Source organism: Pangasianodon hypophthalmus, chromosome 1, assembly GCF_027358585.1.
Source record: "Pangasianodon hypophthalmus isolate fPanHyp1 chromosome 1, fPanHyp1.pri, whole genome shotgun sequence".
Lineage (NCBI taxonomy): Eukaryota > Metazoa > Chordata > Actinopteri > Siluriformes > Pangasiidae > Pangasianodon > Pangasianodon hypophthalmus.
Window position 1 is genome coordinate 12795834 of NC_069710.1, and position 23151 is coordinate 12818984.

Consider the following 23151-nt stretch of genomic DNA (forward strand, 5'->3'; position numbering starts at 1 on the left):
ATACTGTAAAAAATTTGAACTAGAAATATCTCACATAAAATTTATATGAAGAAAGAAAACAGTGTAAAAATAGGTTGTAAAATAACCAATCCTACCACAGTAACAATATTTTCAGTTATATTAGAATTGTTAATGTTGAATATTTTGGTACTCCAAGATTTTATATTGAATGAAACTTTGGGTTAGAGAAATGTAAATTAAAAAATGTATTATTTTACCACATATTGCATAGAGATTATAAACACACATTTAAAAAAATGTTCAAAAAAATGAATTAAACACAGCTTTAGGAAGAAAAAAAATGTTTTATTTCCATTTATTTTATTTCTTTTTTCCTTTCAATTGGAAACTTGCAATTTTTTTTCCCCCACAAGTAAAATTCTAAATAAAAATAAAAAATAAACGGTACCATGAAAATGTAAAAAAATATGTAAAACACAAAATAATATGTTTATATAATTACATAATTATTAACAAACATTGACAACATTGATATTAATAATAATAATAATAATAATAATTAAGAACAATACTACAAAGAAAGGGTGTATGAGAGCGGAGTGTAGATACACATGCACACTCGAGTACACACTCGCTCCCTTGGAGCGAGTCACTAGAAAAAAAAAGTAAATTTTTTTTAGTATTAGCCCAAAAATTCAAATATCAGGGCTTTTTTGTTTGTTTGTTTGTTTATAGCTACATGCAAAGACAAAAAAGAGAAAGTCTGATTTATTCGCTGGCTCTCAAACGTCTGAGTGCACTTACATGACTGTTTATTACATCGGTTATCAAATATTTGTCCCTATAAAAGTCCTCGATAGGTGACAGAGTGCGCACTACTGAAATTCCCACTACAGTGTTGAAAACAGTGCCCCGTTCTAATACACACCAATTTTTAAAGGTGTTCTTCTTTAACAACAGTTGAAATGATTTCATTTTACTTGATATAGTATAATGCATTCTATATAGTTTTAAATATAAATTAAAAATTGAAATAAAAATCTCACCATTTGAGTCCATAATGCATTTAAATGGCCCTCCAAGCTAGCAGGCTAGTCAAAGAGTGCATTAACTAGAAATTCTAGTCCTTTGGCAAACTTCGACATGTTTTACAAACAATTCACAGAGCTGAGGACTTCTTTAAATAAACAAGCTAGCTTACTAAAGTAGCTAGAGCTAGGGTTTGTAGACAAAATTGAATAGCTAACTCCTTTGAGTAATGTAGACTTAGCACACAATTAGACTTTCTTTATAAGTGCTTTTCTAGTAAACAACTTTCCCGTCTTTTCTCATTATATGGAAATCTTTTCAAATTTGTCATCAGTTTTCCAAAAACTCAGGTATTTCTTAGTGATCTGTGATTATAAGTAATTTAAGTGCATTTTGTTGGATGCGACAAATGAGAAGTTCAGGGTATGATAATATTTCACAGCTTTATATCAATGCACTCATTCTAATGCATTATCATTTCTGTAGCAACAGCCAATTTGTATGGATTTGTATGAATGTTGCTCTGTGTCTAATTGGAAATAGATTAAAAGTGTACTGTGATTTAACAAATCATCAGTATGGTGAGGTTTTCTCTAAGGAGACGTTTACTTAGCAAAAAAATCGAAGAAGTCTCCAGTGTCCGTGCTTTGTAAACAAAGCTGTAACTTTAGGTTTTCTACCACATCAAAATCTTCAGGACAGAGAATTTTGTTCTTTGTGGCATTTTTTTTTTTTGTTGTATTAACTTTAAGAGAAAATGAGAGAATGATTATTTTTAGCTACTGGAATGTAAGTGATAGCAGGGACTAAAGTGCTTGGACGTTCCACATTAAAAATTAACTATAAGCAGACACAAAGTATGACGTTCTTCAATAAATAATCAATTATAATTGCTGGTAAATTGCTGTGGATGTCTATAAGAGAAATAAAACACTTTAAACTGTCACTGATTGTTTTCCTGTAACAGCACATTCTGTCCTGTTTCTTACATATTAAATATAAAAATATTAAATATAGAAGGGATTTTCTTGTTTGGCCTATTTCCATATTATTAGTTAGTTATAGGCTTGCAGCCAAATAATGTGTAATCTAAACTGTTAAACTGAGACCAATTTGCAAGAGAAATGGAAAGAGATATTCATGTCAGTGCAGTATATTAAGGTAATATTAGGCATTTATTTGACTGATCATTTGTATATTGCTGTATTGGTCAAAAATGTGTTTTTTTTAATTGTCATTGTGTTGTAATTGGCAGTTTATTTCTCAATTAAAATGTGATCCACTTTATTAGTCTGCTTTTTTCCAATCATCTAATGTTTTTGTAGGCCTAAGCGTCTACGTTAAGGCAAAAAAAAAAAAAAAAACACTTTCTTCACAAATACTGACACATCTCTTGGACTTAAGTCGCCTGAATTCTGCCTGTAGTACGCATCATGTACACAGCCAAATTGTGGCCGCTCTGTCCACCATTTTAGAAAGCATAAAATGATCTATGATGATGGTTACATAATATGCCAGCCAATCAAAATCAAGTATTTTACATAGCTGTGGTTTATGCATTATTGTGTGTAGTTGTTCTCAGCCAATCAGAACGCACTGCACTGTCGTGTTGGAGTAATATGATTTTAACATTAGTGTTTGATAAAGGATGTGTCAGTAGTGCGCACTCAGACTGTCGGACCGCTGCTGTGTTGTTGTGTTATGTTGTGTGTAGAGAGTTTGTGATCACTCCTGTCACTTCCTTCATTTGTTTATTTGCACTTTCCCGTGTTTCTTCGTCGCTCAGTTCTGCACTCACAGCGTTTTGTCACTTTCCTTCTTCAGGTGGCTGCAGTGAAGATCAAACAGAGGGCAACATTAATGATGTACCTGGATCTGTTTGTGTGTGTGTGTGTGTGTGTGTGTGTGTGTGTGTACCTGTAATACTCTTCCTGTGTGAGAGAGTGATGGTGGTGATGAATCCACTGCTGCTCCAGTGCAAGTCTCTGGATCTGAAGCTCTGCGTTCTGATGATGCATGGAGGAGTGAGGGGGTAAATCACGGAACGGAGCGCCTACACACACATACACACACACACACACATACACACACACACATTTGCAAATGGGTCAGCTTTTTAGCAGCTCATTTACACATTACTAGGTGAAAACACTCACACCTTAACATTACACACACACATACACACTATTGTGGGATATTCCTAACTCTAACTTCTAATCTCAGTAACTAAAAGGAAATCTTTTTTAGTTTTTTAAGAGGTGTGAGTTAGCGCTGTGTGTTACCGAAGAGTTGCTGTCGCAGTACGTCGCTCTCTGTGAGCGGGTGTGTGATGATGGATCCTGGATACGGTAGCCGTGGTAACGGAGCTCCCGTCGCTAACGGATCAATGAGCGGGTGCACACTGCTAGGTGCTGTAAAATATATAGGAAAAATATATAAATATATAAGTGCCAAAATCTCATATTCTTTCCAAGAAAATAAATTGAAAATACGTAATTGATGGATTTTGTGACTACTTTATAATTAGTATAATTAATATTTTCTACAATATAAAAAAATTAAATATTTACAGCTAATTTAAAATAAATAATGTACAGATTTTTAAAATTCTTTTATACATAGTTTTTAATATTTTCTTGTTTTTAATGTTTTAGATGAACATTAAAAAACAGCTAGTCTGCTAGCTGGCACTTTTGAGCTAGCACAGTGCTGGATGCTAGTCTTCTATTTTCACGATAATTTATGTGAAATAAATCTTTTGTCCATGATAAAGTCTATTATATTTTTCACATTAGCACCTTTGAACTTGGCTTATAAGCAGCAACAGTAATGCTAACAGTTATACCAAGCTAACATTGGTGTTTATATGTCAGCTATGGTTCTTCAACCTGAAAGAAACTATTTTTTACTCCTTGTTTTAACAAACCTGCATCTATGAGTAATTAGCATTTTAGCTTACCATCTGGCACTATTCTTAGTGGTGAACTGAAGAGTGGCTATGTTTCGACATACTACATGTCATACTACATTCAGCTGCTTCCTGCAATGTTTCTTTTCTGGTTAGTAAAGCTAACACTAACCTTTTTTCCACATTGCATAGAATGTTGTTAGCATAAATAGTACACAATCAATTATTACAACTGTAGCCTGTTCAAATATTTTCAATTAATCGTAAGTATGTACAAGAAACACTGAAGTGTGTGATGTGCAATGGTTACCTGTATCTTGCTGGTGTAGATGCAGGTGAGAGTGAATGTGTGAGTGCTGGTGATGATGTGGAGTCACGTTTAGCATTTGCAGTCGCCCCAGAGACTCTCCTGCACCACCTCCTCCTGATGCCCCACCTCCTCCTGAAGTTCCACCCCCGGCTGGGGTTGCTGGGGCTCCTCTTTCCCTGTCTCCACCCGGCAGTGCTCTCTCTCTCTCCTTCTCCCTCTCTCTCTCCACACTCCTTGCTCTCTCGGTACTAGGCGGAGTCCGGCTCGGGGCGGAATAACCTTCGGGGGCTGGGGGCTGGGTGGGGTGGGAGGAGTGAGAGGAGGGGTGATGAAGAGAAGAAGCCGTGGGTGCAGGAGGAGGTGGGGGAGGTGCAGGAGGAGGCGGGGGAGGGGCAGGACCTATAGGGTTTACAGTGGGAGGGGCATGACTAGGTAGGGAAGGTGGTAACAAAGAAGAAGTAGGCGGGGTTGACAAAGGCTGAGGGACAGCGCTCGGATTTCTTGTAACTGTAGCAAGGGCTTGAGGGGGCGGAGCTGGAGGTGGAGGAGTCCCATAAAGGGCAACCTCACTGGTTGGAGCTCCACCACCAGCCCCGCCTCCTAGCAGTAAGGAGTGTGAATGAGAGTGTGTATGTGAGTCAAATTCACTTTTAAAGTCAAATCCCGACTTCAATCGCTCCCTATGAGCCGTCACAGAGTGTGGAAACCCCATCCCTCCAAGGCCGGCCCCTAGCCCTGCCATCCCAGCTGGGCCAGGCCCTGCCACCGGCCCCGCCCCAGGGTGGCCGTGGCCTCCTTCCAAGCCGGTTCCATAAAGAAATCCAAGGATGGCTGCAGCGGTGGCCGCATCAGCAGGAAGGTGATGTGGATGAGCAAGAGCGGGGTTTTGGAATTGGGGCAGGAAGAGGGAGGGGTGGACGTGAGGGTGTGAATGCGGATGGGGGTGGGGGTGAAAATGAGGCGGAGCCCGATTGGCCGTGCCAAGTGGTGACATTGCATGGGGACGGGCATATTCGCTCAGTGTTCTCAATGCTGGTGTATCAGGCCCTAGATATGGACCGAGACCTCCAACAGATGGTAGAAGAAGGGAGTGAGGGATGGAATGAGAGAGGGAAGGGTGGAGAGAGTGGGCATGGGATGGGTGAATTGAGTGGGTGGGGTGGTGGGCAGGGTGGTGGGCAGGGTGGTGGGAGGGGTTTACACAGGGAGAGGAGGATGAGGAAGAAGGATCCAGGAGAATAGAGGAGGAAGGAGAGAAGAAGAGAGAAGAGCCCTGACGGGGAACTGCTCCAGGGTTATTGTCCTTCTGCTGAGAGATGGAGAAAGAGTAAAAAAAAATCTTTAAACACAAGAATAACACTATGTAACACAATTTTTGTTCCTGGGAAGTAAATGTTATTTTCTAAATGCTTATGCCTCTAAAATATAGAAAATGGCTATTAATCCCCTCAAAGTTTGGTGTTTTGAAATTTACCTATTTTCATTGAGAGAACAGGCAAACTTGCATCTTTTCATTCACATAAAGTCAGACAAAAACAACATATTTTGAAATTTACCTGTTTTTTTCTGACTTTATGTGAAAAAATTGTTACATGGTATAATCCTCCCCTCTTCACTTACCCTTGGTTTATAAGTGTTAACAAGACCACTATAGCCTACTCTTACTTGTATATGTCATTAGTTAACATTTAATTGGCTTAATTCATAGGTATAGATTGAGGAAGGAGGATGGGGAGTGAATTGTGAATCTGTTCAATGCATATCAGTGCACTGAACAGATTCACAATTCAATGTTATGCATTGTTGCATATTAGTGTTCGCACTGTCTTATATAGTATATTGGTTGCTTTTGGTTTCTTAAATTTGGCTAAAATCTAGATTTCAAAAATCAAAATTTTAAACATCTACTATATATTTTCCATTCAGGTTGCTTAAAACCAAGTTAACCTGTGTACCTGTGATTACTGTCCGTCAGGTGGCTACTTCAAACTGTAGGCTTTCCATGCATTAAAAATAGAAGACTTATGCAGCAGCTGGCATAGCAGTATGCATTGCTCCATTGCTCCTCAGTTTTGTATGTTTTCCCCATGTGTATGTGGGTTTTCTTCAGGTTCTCTTGTTTCCTCCCATCACCCAAAAATAAGCTGATATGGGGATTGGTGACTCTAAATTGCCCTGCAATTGACTGGCATCCCACTCAGGGTGGAATTCTGCCTCATGCCCAGTGTTCCCTTGACAGACTTTGGAACCACCACCACCACCACCCTGATCAAGATAAAGTGGTTGTAGCTGAAGATAAATGAATGAATAATGCTGCAGCCTAAAATTATGGGAGTTTGTTAGTGATAGAGCTAGTATAGTCAATTTTAGTCCTCTATCGCTACATTCATACAGTGATAACTATATTTACTAAAAAGAATGGTACACAAGAAGGAGTGAAACAGACACTGTCAGTATGGCCAGGTAAATGGATGTTATGAAGTAGCTGTTGCTCCAATTTCTCCTCTTGTGCTGCAAAGTTTGCAGGTGATATAAGTGACAAAGTTTTACAGGAAAACCATACGGCATATTTGTACTAATGATTAAGTGAAGTGTTTGTTCCCTGGCTGATTCTAAACATTTCCAGCCACTTTCTGGTCCTCACCTGTAAGTGCCTCTCCAGGTCTCTCTCTCTTTCTCGCTCCCGCTCTCTCTCCCTCTCTCGCTCTCTCTCCTTCTCTCTTAGGTCCCGAGCTCTCTGTTCCACCTCTCGCCTTGCTCGTTCAATTGCCTCATTCCTCTTTTTCCAGAGTTTAGATCCGTCCAGAGGGATGAAGAGGACATCAGTGCGAGCACAGGAATTTCCACTGCCACGATCTAGAACCCTGTGAAACCTAAAAGCACGATGATTTTTCACAAATTATCATTGTTATTGTCATTGCATTTATTCTGTGTGGTATGTAATTGTACATTGCTGATTAAGTTACTGAGGCTTATGGAAAATTATCAAATATAAATATCTGTCTTACCGAGCAGATTGGCTGGCATGAATTGGAATATCGATAACCTTTGGCTCAGGTGAGGGGCTTCTGAGCACAGAAGGTGGACTCTCAGTTTCCTCCCTCTCTTCTATTGGCTCCTCCTTTATGACAGGTGGCGGCAAAGAACAAGATGACGATTCAGACTGGCCATCTGCACCAGTGGGTGCGTTACTGGGTGGAGCAACAGGGTTGCAAAGATGTGGTTGGATTTTAGAGGGTGTGGGCGAATGCAGCTGCATGTGACTGTTAACACTATTGCTGCTATTTGGATTGCTAGCAGCTACAGTGCTGCTATGGTTACTATTGCCATGGTAAGCACCAGCAAAAGGGGTGTGACTGTTTAAAGTGCCATGATAAGGAGCAGGTCGGCACCCAGACAGACAGGAAGTGACCGCACCTGATGCAGAAGGTGCAGAAGTTGATGAAAATGGAGGAAATCCTCCCATTTGATTTGTAGATGGACTAGGAAGTGGAGATAGAGTAGTGGGTGGACTCTGATTGGATGAGGGGTACTGCCCTGGACGAGTCTGACTAGGTGGAAGTGTGGATGGTGGAAGAGGCTGCTGGCCGTGGGAAGTCTGGGGATACGAGGCAGGAGGCTGGTGTCCATGTGTGGAAGAAGATGAGGAAGGAGAAAGAGACGGTGGGTGATTACGATTGTGATAAATGGAAGATGGAGCACTGTTCTCTCTTTCTCTTTCCCTCTCCCTCTCTCTTTCTCTCTCCCTAGATTGCACAGTCAGACCTGGCTGGACCAGATAGTGTGGGTGGGGAACAGCAGGCCCTCCAGCAAAATCCCGACCCATATTTGAAGCAAGTCTGGTGGGACTTGGGTATTCTCTGGAAGGACCAGGATGAGGGGCAGATGAAGGTTGAGCCCCTGCTGGAGGGTACTCCTTGGTCTCTGGTGGAGGGTATTCCCTTAGAAAGTGTGCAGTGGGGGGAGGATCTGAACCAGTAGCAGGGACTTGATGTCCTTGATGCCCTTGCCCCACCTGCTCCACTGCAGACTGAAAGTCTTTGTTTGGGGTGGCTGAACTGTTTTGTGGAGAGCTAGATGGTAAACTGGAGCTTGAAGTGCTAACATTTACTTGGTTGACATTACTTGGATTGCTGTTGCCACCTACTTCCCTTATCTGGCCTGCAAACTCTCCCCATCTTCCCTCCTTTTCTCTTGGGTGACACCCACCTGCACCTCCAGCCCCACTTGCCCCACCAGGTCCAAAGTCCCGGCTCTGAGCTACGTGTTGCTGGTTCTGATTCTGCAAAGAGAAGTCTCTCAGTGCATCCCTTTCCCGGAAACCCTGTCGGAATTCTCGACCCCCTGATGGTCCATCTCGGCCTGGTGCTCCAAATTCTCGGTTCTGTCCAGGAACAGGAGTCACAAAGTCACTTCCCATATTAGCACTGTTGTGTGCACCAGAACCACTAGTGCCATCTTTAATTGCAATGTCCCTTGCAGCCCTGTCCCGCTCAGCTGGACTGCTGTACCTGGGCAAGTACTCCCTGTGTGGGTGGGGTGGGTGTGGGTGGGGCAGATAGGGGGGATGGGATGGGGGATGGGATGAGTGACGGGTGGAGGAAGGGGGATTGTAGACAGAGGGCAATTGTTGCTGTTGCACAGGTGCATGGTGGACACCTGGATAACGTGTGTATCCCCAATTTCCAGGGCAAGTGGAAACAGCACTGCCTGACCATGTAGTAGGGCTGTAGTGATGAGTGTGGCGAGGAGGGGGGGCCTGTTGGGCTAAGGAAGTGGACTGTGGAAGCAGAGAGGGTGGAGCCTTGTCACATTTCTCAACTTTCTCCATTTTAACATCACCAGGAACACTTTGGCCTGCATCTAGAGGCTTCAGAGCAGGTGGAGGTGGAAGAGCAGAGGAGGAGGCATGGCTAACATTGGGATTTCCATGGGGATACTCTGCTCCACCAACCACTATCTTTCCTCCACACTGAGAGGCTGTTTTGGGGTTGACATTGCTGCGGCTGCAGCCATGTAATGCCTCATCGCCCACAACACTGGAGAACTCCATCTTGGGCGCGATTTTAGGGTCAACAGAAAAGTAGGATTTTCTGGCACTGCTGCTTTCATTCAAAGGACAAAGAGATGATGGTGATTTCAGTACTGGTAAATCTGCTTCCTTCCCCCCCTCATTGTCCCGACATTCTCCGCTACCACTGTCATTCCCCCGTCCTGTTCCTCCTGGTTTAGGCACCATTCCTTCTTTCACCTTCCCACTTTGCTTTGGTGAATCCGGCGAGTCCGATTCAGAGTCCAAACTGGCCAACGGGGAGCCAGAAAGGCTCGGCGAAGAGGATCGATTGTCCTGATCGATATCCCGCCCACTGCTAATACTACTGCTGCTATTAGCTAAGCTTCCTCCAGCTGAGCTGCGGCTGCCTTGTGACTGGCCATCTTCGTTGTCACTTTCCCGTGACTGGGTGTTGCATGAAGTTGAATGTGGTGCCGAAGTTGTTGTGCCAGTTGAATGGGTTGATGTTGGGGCACTGGACAAAGAGTCCTTGTGGTAAAAATAATCAAACATATATATATATGAGCATACATACTTATTTAGACAGACAGACAGAGTGATAAATTGTTTTTTATTGTTTGGTTCTCAGCTGCATTTATTGTGTTGTCATAATCAATTGCTGTCATTTGTCCCATCTTTAATAAAACAGATAATTGGAAAATGGTACCTGGACCTTCTGTCTCTTCAGGGGAGGAATAGTCCGCTCTCCATCACTTTCGGATGAATCTTGTCCTTGTGGTCGTCTGTTAAAGCAACCAAGCTCTTCTCCTGCAGCTCTCTGCTAAACATGCCAAATGATATTTTACAGTCAAATACTCTTCACTAATATACTTTAAGTCCAAAACACTTTCTCTTTGTGTAATACGAGTCTGATATACGTGAAAAATTAATGAGGCAGGACAAGAATAGATGAGACAATGAAGGATAAAAAGAAAACAAATATAACTTAAGAGAGGAGAAGCGAAGATGACAAAGCAAGAGACAATGGTATACAGAGCAGGATCATTAAGAAGGCTGAAAGAAAGAAAAAGAAAGAAAAGAAAAATGGTGGTGCAAAGGGCACGCACTGATTTTGATGACTAATAGATATGAAAGATGCTTAGGATAAGTCTGATCACAACTAACTAGTTAGCTAGCATGAACGGTAACCTTTAATAACCCTTTACAAATGCATTAACCCTTAAACTCCTACGACCCATCATCGTATTCAGACTTAAACTCCTCACTTTTGTAACTACATGCATTTCCTATTTGTTTCATTGTATTTGTTTAATTGTAGAAAGGAACTGGAAAAAATGACAGATGAACAGGTTGTGATGAGAAATGAAGCAGAGAAAAATAGTAGGAAAAGGAAGAGTGTGAGAGTGTTTTACTGTTTGTCGTTCATTTCGTTCTGCTCGAGATGGGCTAGGATGTGGACGTCTCCCCCTCCGCTCCTCACTGCCACCCCGCCTTCGCCCACTTCGTACGGGCATCTGAGAAGACGAGAGAGCGACATCAAGAGAGAGAGAGAGAAATAGATAGATAGGTACTTCAGCAGTTTAAACAACCTTTTCAAGATTTTAGGAATTCAATAGGACAGGAGGATAGTTGAGTCCTATAGTGAGTCCAATATCAAGAACTGGGGGGGCGCTGCTGAGCGCGATGGAGTAAGACGTGTTTTACAGCGCTCCTGCAGAACCTATAATAATTTAAACCTACAACAGCATTTTAAGTCCGAGATCCAACAGGACCCTGGCCACAAATAAACATATAACAACACCGATCTAACACCATAGTTGTGGATGGCAGCGAATCTCGGTAAATACAAGTACTCCGGCCCTACAGGCACAAGGCCTGTAGCCTCAGGACAAAGTGGCTCCAGCCAACCTGCTACTCCTACAGAACGGCCCGAAGATATGAGTATGGACTTTGAGGTGATAAAAGCGGATATTCTTTCCTCTTTGAGGTCAGATATATCATCTGTAATTAAGCAAGAGTTGAACAACACTCTAGCCGAAGATTTTGACGCAATTAAAAGTGAACTACAGGCAATGAGGCCCGAAATCGCGAGCAATGCTGCCGCCATGCATTCCAAAATTCAGCAAATGAAAGAGAACATTAAGGATATCGAGGGGGGACTTTCAACTTGGTCAGACAAGATGGTTACTCTTCAGACCACTGTAACTAAACTCACAAGCAAAGTCGATGACTTGAAAGAAAAGTGTGAAGATATGGAAGGGCGGATGCGGAGAGGGAATATTCGCATCACGGGGATCCCTGAGCAACCAGGGTCGAGTACACCCACAGCCGTATCCAAACTCCTGAGAGAGATGCTTCAAATGGATAGAGAAGTGAAAATTGATCGTTCACATCGCAGCCTCGCTCCAAGGAAGCCATGAGAAAAACCCTGCACCATAATCGCAAAGTTACATTATGATGGAGATTGTATGGAGATCTTACGAAAAGCCATAGAACGCGCACCGCTCATCTACAATGGCAATCAAATCACCATCTTCCCTGACTACACAGCCAGCGTTGCGAGGGCAAGAGCGGCCTTCAGCGATGTCAGGAAAGCTCTCCAGGGAAGACAATGCGTACGATATGAACTGCTTTTCCCGGCCAGACTTCAAATTTCACATGACAGAGAAGAAAAGGAGTTCCGGAACGCGGCAATGGATTACGTGAAGAGGAATATTATCTCGGAGTCTCAACCTAATGCTTGACATGCTGACCTACTTCGAGGACTGGGACACTGATTGATGAGTATTTAGCCACTATACTTGTTAATAATAAAAGTTGTATTTCGACTTTTTTGGTTCAAGTGACTATTATAATTATGCTCTTCCCAGAGGTATATATTTTGTGAATGTACAAATGGACAGTTAGAGATATCTACTATCATTTACAATGCTGTTGTAATTTTATTTTTTGTTTAAGAATCTATGGTTCTGTAGGTGCCTGTGTGGTGGTACATTTACGACCCCTTGCTCTTATCTTGATTTTAGGCACAGGTAATCGCTGACACATACAGTAATTCTAATAACTACGTATTGTGATATGTATTGTGATGTATAAATTTTTTTCCTGTGGCTGCCTGTTCTTCCTGTGCAGCTTGGGACCAGGTCCCTAAAAATATAGTTTTGGAGTTCTAAGAACATTTACTCTAGTTCTATTCACGTAGGTCTCATTGTTCCCCTGAGACCTCTCAAGGCTAAAGAAAGTGTTGGAAAAGTGTTTTCCTTTATGATTATACACTAGCTAACATGTTGGTTTTAAAATGTATTACACCTAGTACCTTATGCCTTCACGCTTTTTACTTTTTTTCTTCTTCTTTTTCCTCCCTTCTTCTTTTATCTGTACATTTTATCACACACCTGCCAGTATTTATTTGTTTACTAATTTGTTTACTAGTATTAGTTATCGATTTACTTGTCATTTCTCTGTCATTACAGAATATCATAGATTCTTCTCTTATATATAACCAATAATGGGATTTGTAAAGGTTGTAAGTTATAATGTTAGAGGCCTTCATAGGCCCTTGAAGAGAAAAATAATTCTGCGTCAGTTGAAACAAATTAATTGTCAGATAGCTTTCTTACAAGAAACTCACCTGTCTGATGCAGAACATGAGAAACTAAAGAGGTCATGGGCAGACAAAGTGTACTTTTCCTCTCATCCATCAGGGAGAAAGAGTGTCTATTCTGATAAGAGTGTCTATTCTGATATACAGACAGGTAAATTTTACTTTAGCAAAGATCCATAAAGATACTGAGGGAAGATTTATTCTGATAAATGGTTGTATAGACGGCACTGATATCTCACTTATGAATGTATATGCACAAATTAAAAAAGTTTTCAATGTAATCACACAGCATAGCTCTGGAATATTATTAATAGGGGGAGATTTTAACTGTATTATGTCACAACACTTGGACAGACGGCCTGTTTCTAATACCCCATGCTCCCGAATGCGTAAAATGTTAAAATATCTTCTGAATTTGGACTTGTTGACTTGCAAATTTCCAAATTGGACTTGCAAATCTCCAAATTGCAGAGATTTCACATTCTACTCCCATAGACATACGTCTTATTCAAGGATAGATTATTTTTTCACTCCCAAGGATGAGCTTCACAGAATAACTAATATGAATAACTAATATTACCAATGACAGTGTCTGACCATTCACCTATGGAACTGATGTGGGATATAGGACATAAGCAAATTTCCAAACTATGGAGGCTAAATGCCTCGCTCCTCAATGATAAAGAATTAATTTCTTTTGTCACAGCGGAACTTAAATTGTATCTAAGTATAAATGATTCTACTGAGGTATCTCCACTTATAGTATGGGATTGTGCAAAAGCATATCTTAGACGTCGGATTACTTCATTCGCAAGCGCCAAGAAGAGAGAGAGAATAGCTAAACAACAAGAATTAGAACACACAATCAAAAATCTAGAAAAACAGCATAAACAAACACCAAACTCACAGCTACTAAATAAAATAAAGGATGCACAAAGAGAATATAATAAATTAATTTCTAATAAGATCAAAGGCAATCTAAGATTTATTAACCAAAGATATTATGAACACGGTAATAGGGCCAGTAGAATGTTAGCAATTAGATTAAGAAAGCAAAGATCTTCAAATACTGTACAAAAAATAAACTCTAGTAACTCTATCAATCCCCTAACTAAACCTGATGAAATTGCAGAATCCTTTGCAGATTTCTATAAATCCCTCTATAAAAACTCAGATACCTGCTCTGATGATAATATACTGGAATCATTCCTAAAGAATATAAAACTGACTGAGTTAACTGAGTCAGTGGCAAGGGACTTGGATAAACCTATTGAGGAATGGGAAATAATTGAGACAATTTCTGAGTTGAGGAACAATAAAATCCCGAGACCCGATGGATACATAAATGAGTTCTACAAAAGTTTTAAAGAATTAGTATCCCCGCTCTTGTTAAGAGCATATCATTATGCTCTGCAGTCTGGCACGGTGGCACCCTCGTGGAGGGATGCAACCATTGTCGTAATTCACAAAGAGGGCAAAGATCCTGCTGAATGCCAATCATACCGGCCTATTTCACTGTTAAACAGCGATTTACATATATTAACTACCATTCTTGCAAAAAGAGTAAATAAAATTATTAGTCAGATCATACATCCGGATCAAACCGGATTTATCCTGGAGAGACATTATGGGGATAACCTTCGTAGAGCGTTAAATATTATGAGCTATACAAAATTCACCAGGGCAAAAGCTCTGTTTTTATCACTTGACGCACATAAGGCGTTTGACCGGGTATCTTGGTTGTATCTGATTCAAACACTGAAACGGTTTAAATTTGGCCCCAATTTTATAAAGTGGGTTCAGACACGTTATACAAGCCCACTTGCCTTGGTCAGCGTTAATGGATATAGATCCGGGAGCTTTGCTCTGGAACGGGGGTGCAGACAAGGATGCCCGCTGTCGCCCCTGCTGTTTGCTATTAGCATCGAACCCTTTGCCTAGCTCATACGGGACGACAGTGCAATTAAGGGCATTATAGTGGGTAAAGAGGAACATAAATTGTCGTTATACGCCGATGATATCCTACTCTTCCTAACAGAACCAGAAACAACTATTGCATATTTAAAAAAAAGTAATTCTCAAGTATGGATATTATTCAGGATATAAAGTGAATATGGATAAAACTGAGGCCGTAGATGTAAATGGCCAAATCTCAAAACAAATCCAAATTAAAAGCAGGTTTAAATGGCCCAAGAATGGGTTTAAGTACTTGGGTATCTTTATTCCTTCCTCCTTGGACCAATTATACAATACAAATTACAAGAAAGTAATTAAAAATATCAGTGAAGCGCTAGATCGTTGGTCAGCACTTCCTCTCTCTCTGATTGGTTGTGTTGAATCCATTCATATGAATGTTTTGCCGAGATTACTCTATTTGTTTCAGAAATTCCAAAATCTACATTTGATTCGCTGAATAAAATAATTTCTAATTTCAAATGGCAGGGAAAACGACCAAGAACAAGGCTTAAAACAATACAATCATCTAAGACAAATGGGGGGCTGGGACTTCCAAATTCAGGTTTTACTTCTGGACTGCCCAAGTGAGGCCCCTGATTTCATGGATTAGAGATCTCACTCCCACTCAATGGGTCAATATTGAAAAGACCCTCTGTTTGGTGCCCCTTAAGATAGTACCTTTTTCCAATGTATCATTAAAAAATGCTAGCATGGGAGAATGGACTAGAGTAACGTTAAAAATCTGGAGAACTATACAAATATCATTTGGCATGTCAATGAAAATTTCATCTGCAGCCAGCATCGGTTATCTTAATGATTTTGTACCATCTCATACAGATGCAGTTTTCCAAAAGAGGTCTCAGTATGGACTTGGCTATCTGCATCAAATGTTCCATAATGATGCACTTAAATCATTTGAACAACCAAGAAATGAAATCATTTGAACAACCAAGAAATGAATTTATGCTCCCAAGGTCTGAATTTTTCAGATATTTGCAACTGAGACATTTCCTTACAACGCATACAGAATTAGAAAGGGTCAAAAACCCCTCTCTAATAGAGCTCTTTTTTAAAGAAATACAACTTGGACATGTTGTCAAAAAAAAATTTTCTAAGGGATACCTGTTACTTCTGTCTAAGAATTCAAATAACACCTTGCAGATAAAGGAGAAATGGGAGGTTGAAATTAATAGAGCAATTCCCCTGGAAACTTGGGAAGAAGCTTGCAGTGATGTACATCTTGTGACCAACTCTAATATCTGGAGGGAATTCAAATGTAAGATTATAACTAGATTTTTTCGAACTCCAAAGATAATAGCAAAATGGAATCCTTCCTGCTCTGACAAGTGTTGGAGAAATTGTGGACAGAATGTTGGTAACCACACCCATATTTTGTGGTCATGTCCAAAATTAAGAAACTATTGGAAAGACGTATTTGATGCTCTTAAAGAAAGCTTCCATCATGAAATCTCCGAAGATCCCATAGTTGCCCTCCCAGGTGTATGTCCAGAAGGCTTTGAGGGTAGATCCAAAATATACTTATTACAAATTCTACTTGCCACTGCTATTAAGTGCATCACACGCAGATGGTTAAAACGTGACCCTCCATCATACAATGTCTGGATTCAAAAAGTGTGGGAAATGGAACAAATCACATATGCATTGCGACTTCAAAAAACAACTTTTCTAAAGAGGTGGGCCCCTGCTATGCCTTTAATATTTCAATAATGAGCTATACTGTTACAAGCATGGTCATTCCCCTTCTTATTTTTATTTATTTTACCTTATTTCGTTTTTCTTTTTTTTGCTTTTCTTTGGTCTTACTAGGTGTACTTGGATGTTTTCATTTTCTGCATAACATGTTTGATATAATTGAGACTGAACTACTGTCAATGTAGCTGGAATATAAAGGACTAACATGTTAAACAGTAATACTGTACTGTATGCAATGTTGTGGTTCAAAATAAAAATAAGTTCAATATCAAGAACTGTCTACCAAAACAGACAGCCAAACAGGTAGGTGGGGGAGTGCATGGTTAGATGGACAGATGGATGGACAGACAGATGGATGGATAAACAGGTAGATAATGAATAGATGGATGGATGCATGGATGGATGGATAAATGTGTGGATGGACAGACAAACAGATGGAGGGATGGATGGACAAAGAGGTAGATGTATGGATGGCTGGATGGAAGGGTGGATAGACAGACAAAAAACATACATGCATGGATGGACAGACAGATAAATAGATAGACAGATAGATAGATAGATAGATAGATGGATGGATGGATGAATGAACAAACAGGTAGAACAAACAGGTTAGCATCGACTGCTAATCCAACTGGTTCCATCAGATTTGGTGTCACAATTTGCAAACTGTGAGCTGTCAAAAAAAAGATTTTTAAAATGAGGGGGAAGCCCACATGGAAACTTCACATAAACACAGTGAAAACAACATTTCTGCAGCATTATTTTCTCTGAACTCACCGGCTCTTTGTGAGTTCTGGTTTTCATCGCTCCATTTCTTCCATCGGGAGATTAATACACAATACACAGCACTCCGAGGATTAAATACTGTAAAAACACACACACAACACATAAGGGCTATGAGTGTTAAACAATTTAAGGCTAAGAGTGTTAAACAATTTAAACAACTTGTCTCTCTCAGTTTCTGTGTTAGCTAACCAGCTATCACTTTATGTTTAGCGACATCCCTGTATAGCAAATGGGTGATACATGACTGATAGAAACTGCAACTAAGGTGGCATATACTGTTTTTATATACACTATATGGCCTAAAGTTTGTGGACACCTGACCATCATACCCACACGTGCTTGCTGTTGTCAGTGCGGTTGAGGTCAGGGCCCTGTGTAGGTGACTCGAGTTCTTCCACACCACCCTTGATAACCCATGTCTTCACGGAGCTCACTTTGTGCACAGGAGCATTGTCATGCTGGAACAGGTTGTTTGGGCCCCTTAGATCCAGTGAAGGGAAATTGAAATGCTACAGCATACAAAGACATCCTATACAGTTATGTGCTTCAAACTTTGTGGCAACAGTTTCAAGAAGGCCCACATATCGGTGTGATGGTCAGGTGTCCACAAACTTTTGGCCATATAGTGTATCTCTGGCCTACTTCACCTCCTCCTATCCAGTAAACATACAGTATACTGGACAGATGACTTTTCTCTATCACTAAAGAAATGGTCACATAATCAGGGCCACTGGTGTGAATTTCTATAATACACAACTCTGGCTTCCTGTTTTTTGTTTTTTGGCTCCTTTGGGAAACATTTAGAGGATGCCACCTCATGTACTGTATATGGTGCCTGGCTAGCTCATTTGGAAGAGCATAGGCATCTTGATCTCCAGAGCATGGGTTTGAGCCCCACACCAGATACCAACCCCAGCCACTGGGGGTGCACAAGCTAGTGCACTGTCAGTGCTGGTACCAAGCTTGGATAAATGGGGAGGGTTGCATCAGGAAGGGCATCTGCTGTAAAACCTGTGCCAGATCAATTCACAGATAATGGAAGGTGATCTGCTGTGGCGACCCCTAATGGGAGCAGCTGAAAGAACAACAACCTTGTCCCAACTATATATGTCTTAACCTGTTTTCTTCCTTTTACCCCACAACAACTTACATTTTTTAATTTATTACAGAATGACTATTTATCATGTTTATTTACAGTTAAATTCAATGTCATGGAATGTCCACGAAACAAGTTAGTTCCTGTTATGACTTGCGTTATAGCAGCTATAAACAGTGGTTCCTGCACTGGCCTCTATTCTTCCCTCTCTTGAATTCAATAAGACAAAAAAAATGCAACTCCATCTTAAATACCTTCCCTGTTTAAATCCGGTTATTTGGAGTGGTCACCATACAACTGACTGTATGCTGTTACTGTAGAAGTGGTAATGTATTCAAATAAGCACATTAATATAAATCTGTGATTTGCCTTGCGACAGGAACTACTCTCTGAGCTGCTGTTATAGCAAATTAATCAACACCTTCTGACCAATCAGAATCAAGCATTCAACAGCACTGTTGTACAAACGTAGTTATTTTTTCACTACTTATTTCTAAAGTGTCTTTTAGCTAGCAATCTAGCACAATCTCCTGCGTCCCACCTCAGAATAGGAACTGTTTGAGGTTTGCGCAAAAAGTGCACATTCATTCACACTTTTGCGTCATAGGTAAAGAGTCGGTAGAGAAAACAGTAATAAGACAAGACCTGTGTTTGATACCACACATTCGATGAAGGAAAGAAGATAGAAAAAGAGAGTGAGAAATATATTCAGGCCTTGAGTTTCATTCATAAGCACGCACACACACACACACACACTATTTATAGAGTATGAGACTATATATAGAACACAGCCCGCTTGATAATTAAATACACTCTCAACACCCCAGCACTGACAGCACACACACACACACACACACAAGCCAGCAGTGTAAAAGGAGTGTTTAAGGATCTCAAATATGTTCATCTGAAAACTCACACATTTACATACATGCATATGCACTTACATTTAATCCTGCACACAGACACACATGCAGTCAATACCAAAATTATTGGCAACCGTCAAGTGTTTATTCAATATGGACAATGAAACAAAATTTCACCTCAATTTTTCCTCTATTGTTCACAAGAACTCTTGAGTAAAATAACAGTAAGAATGGCAAGATGATTGACATCTCTAAAGAATATTTAAATATTCAATGCAAATAATGCCACCTCTGTAACAAGCTTTACACAAAAGAGGCCATGAGAGCAACTCACAAAATGTGAGCTACAGTTGGAATCATGTGTTGTGGTCAGATGACACCAAAACCTTTTAGGCCGTGAACACTATCCGCATTTTAGGCAAAAAAAATAGAGGTCTTTAGAAGGAAAGGCCCCCAAACCCACTGAAAATATGGTGGTGGATCAGTGAGGCTTTAGAGCTGTTTTGTGGCTGGTGGTTCAGGGCCTCTTGTGAAGATTGATGACATCGAGAATTCTGTTAAGTACCAAGATATTTTAGTGCAAAACTTCTGCCAGAAAGACTTGGCTGCAGAAGTGGACATACGTCCAAATAAAACGTTATGTTCCAGTATGTTTAAGGTCAAATATTACTCACTGCAGCATGTGTAACACATTTTTATATGATTCCTCTTGGCTCATTTTCATATTTCTGGTTTTGACAATTACGCGAACACTTGCACACATCTGTGTGTAACATGCACAAACACACACTCACACACTGACACATGGACAAACATGGTAAACAGCTCATATACACATACACAACCAAAACAAACACACATTCACACAGGTACAGGGTTGTCTATAACACAAACACTTAAACAAATATAATACAGCTTATACTACACACACATATGTAGAAAAGCATAAGAAACATAGCTTGGTCTACACACACACACACACACACACATGCATGCACATATACACAGATAAACACAGATAAGTATAAATAATATAGATCAGTCTATGCATACACACACACACGCAAAGGTGTCAGGCCTGTATGTCACACGCAAGCGCGCGCACACACACACACACACACATACACAGACAAGCATAAGATAGATGGCTCTGTCCACACACACACACACACACACACACACAGACAGACAAGAATAAAACCATAGCTCAGTCTATATGCAGACACACAAACACACACACACACACACACACACACACATAGACAGAGGTCTGTCTGTGACACGCGCGCGCGCTTGTGTTCTTTTGTATGAATTCTGCAGCTCTGCAGTGAAGCTTAACTGGTCGCGCGCTGCCGCTGTACGCAGGCCACCTCTGGATCTCACACAATAATGCAGCGCACATGCGCGTGTGTGTGTGCGCGCGTGCAGCACGAATCGCATGCCTCCTTTTGCCATCTTTTCTCCACAGAGCAGAAGCTAGCAGGAGTCGCACAAGCATGGCGAATAGAACACACACACACGCACGCACACACACACACACACACACACACACAGGCAGACATTCTTCCGCGAGCTAGAGTGGAAACACAGGACATACACATTGGCAGCCAGGCGCGCGCGCACATACACACACACGCACGCACGCACACAAAGAGCAGAAGGAGAGGAGGAGGAGGAGGAGTATCCATCCATTTTCTCCCCTCTTCTCCTTTACCTAGGCTCGCGCTGCGATGCCGAATCCCTCCTTCCTTCTCTCTTTTCTTTCTCCGCGTCTTTCTCTCCTCCTACCGCACGCACGCGCGGACACACGCATGCGGCGCGTGCACGCACGAGCTCCCCATCATGACCGCTTTGCGAAATCATGCATATCTTTCTCTGGGTTTTTTTCCCCCTTTTCTTTTCTCTTTCCTTTTCTCTTCTCCAGCAGGAAAACCCGACTGACTGTGCATACACACACATATACACACACGAACACACACACACTCGCACTCATACACACACTCTGATGCGCGCGTGCGTGCGCCTTCCTCCTCCTCCTCCCCACCCCCTTTTCTTCCCTCTTTTCTCCACCTCCCTCTCTTCGTGTTTCTTCTTCTTCGTCTTCTTCTTCTTTTTTTTTCGTGCAGCGGGCACGAGCTAAAAAATTCCACGGCTGAGGGAACGCGAGACACGCACGCGGGGAAGGAGGGAGAATGTGTGACGGCTCGGTGATTTGCATATGATTTGCATATTTGCATATTCTTAAGGTGAATGACGAACGAAGACTGAGAGCAAGTGTGTGTGTGTGATTTCTGTCAAGCAAGAGTTTTGTTGAAAGACATCCTTTAACTAACAAATATATGCAAACTGTCAAATGTTCAGGGATCAATAAACGTTTTAACTGAAGAGGAACCTGTTCAAGATACCCTTCAGTGTCATCTCTGAATGTTTATGTTGATTTGTTTATGTTTATGAATCTGCTTACCACATAATCTAGCTACCTATATCAGCAGTATGGGGCATTAGGTTAGCTAGTTAATTGTAACCACAGACCGACTGCTGGCGATCCACGAACATCAACACAATGTTATGGAACATCTGCAAGACAAAGTTAGTTCTTGTTATCATTTACGTTAAAGCAGCTATAAACATTTGTCCCTCATCACCCTCTTTTTGTTTCTCTTTGAAGTTGCTGCATTCGACTAAAGCTCGTAACTTGGCATTTCTGTCCTCCAAGTAGAAAAAAGAAAACATCAACTCTGAATTTCTACTCACAAATTCGGGATGGGCTCCTCAACCCTGAGTTCAGCAAGTGACATCAAATCAACATGGCTGCTCACAGCACCAACAAAGTAGAACTTATTGATTTTAAATGATGTTGCACTGTATATACTAGTATTTGCTTGACAGACATATAATCAACATCCATCCATTCTCTGTACCACTTATCCTACACATGGTCACGGGGAGCCTGGAGCCTATCCCAGGGGACTCGGGGCACAAGGTGGGGACACCTTGGAAAGGGTACCAACCCATCACAGGGCACAATTGCACACACACTATGGACAATTTGGAAATGCCATTCAGCATACAAAGTATGTCTTTGAATTGGGGAGGAAGCCAGAATACCTGGAAGAAACCCCCAAAGCACAGGGAGAACATGCAAACTCTGCACACAGGGCAGAGGCAGGATTCGAACCCCCAAACCCTGAGGTACAAGGCAATAGTGCTAACCACTAAGCCACCATGTCCCCTATAATCAACATACAGACATATTAACTTGTTAAATCTATAACATTGACTGTATGGTTCACTGTTTCTAGAAGTACATGATCACAGTTAGCTGGCTATATTGCTGCTAACAAAAGATGAACATGGAGACATCCATGTTTTTTTCCCCCACTTTGTAGCTAGAATGCACAGAAATCGAAAATGATGCAGTTCAAATTTCCAACCACCCACTTCCAAAGGTAATCAAATACAACATTAAGACAGGGATGGCACGGTGGTGTAGTGGGTAGTGTTGCCCCCTCACATGTCCAGAGTTCAATCCTGAGCGCAGGTTACTGTCTATGTGGAGTTTCACATGTTCTCTTTCTGTGGGTTCCTCCGGGTTCTCCGGTTTCCTCCCACTGTCCAAAAACATGCAGATAAAATGTGAATGGTGCCTGGTGATGGACTGGTATCACATCTGGGGTGAATTCTTGCACTCAGTGTTACCAGGATTGGCTCCAGATCCACCATGATCAAGCAGGTACTTAAAGTCTGTGAAGTTAATATGAAATAGCTGCCATGTTACTGAGAAACAAGAAAGTGCAAAGTCCTGCAGTCCTTTGGTGGAAATCTTAGTGAATGTTACCATTACAAAGCGCCTACTTCCAAGACTTCTTCCATAAATGTTAAGCATAGGTTCCTGTAAAAACAATGCCTGG

The 23151-nt window shown here is 41.2% G+C and overlaps 1 protein-coding gene across 5 annotated transcripts; it reads right to left on the reverse strand.

Moving 5' to 3' along the window:
- Nucleotides 1-337: 337 nt before the first annotated feature.
- Nucleotides 338-22071, reverse strand: atn1 (atrophin 1). Of its 5 annotated transcripts, XM_034305917.2 has the most exons (11): nt 20955-22069; nt 17273-17359; nt 17102-17168; nt 10635-10736; nt 9929-10042; nt 7217-9750; nt 6853-7081; nt 4209-5517; nt 3273-3401; nt 2908-3043; nt 338-2818 (listed from the first exon to the last, which is right to left on the reverse strand). In XM_034305917.2, the coding sequence occupies exons 4-11, from the start codon at nt 10734-10736 to the stop codon at nt 2785-2787; spliced, it is 4587 nt and encodes a 1528-aa protein (XP_034161808.2). In that variant the 5' UTR covers nt 17102-17168; nt 17273-17359; nt 20955-22069; the 3' UTR covers nt 338-2784. The 5 variants fall into 5 exon arrangements, with proteins under 5 accessions (XP_034161808.2, XP_026782314.3, XP_026782313.3 ...); XM_026926513.3 differs by lacking the exon at nt 17102-17168 and having other exon boundaries at nt 9929-10039; XM_026926512.3 differs by lacking the exon at nt 17102-17168 and having other exon boundaries at nt 4209-5514.
- Nucleotides 22072-23151: the final 1080 nt, after the last annotated feature.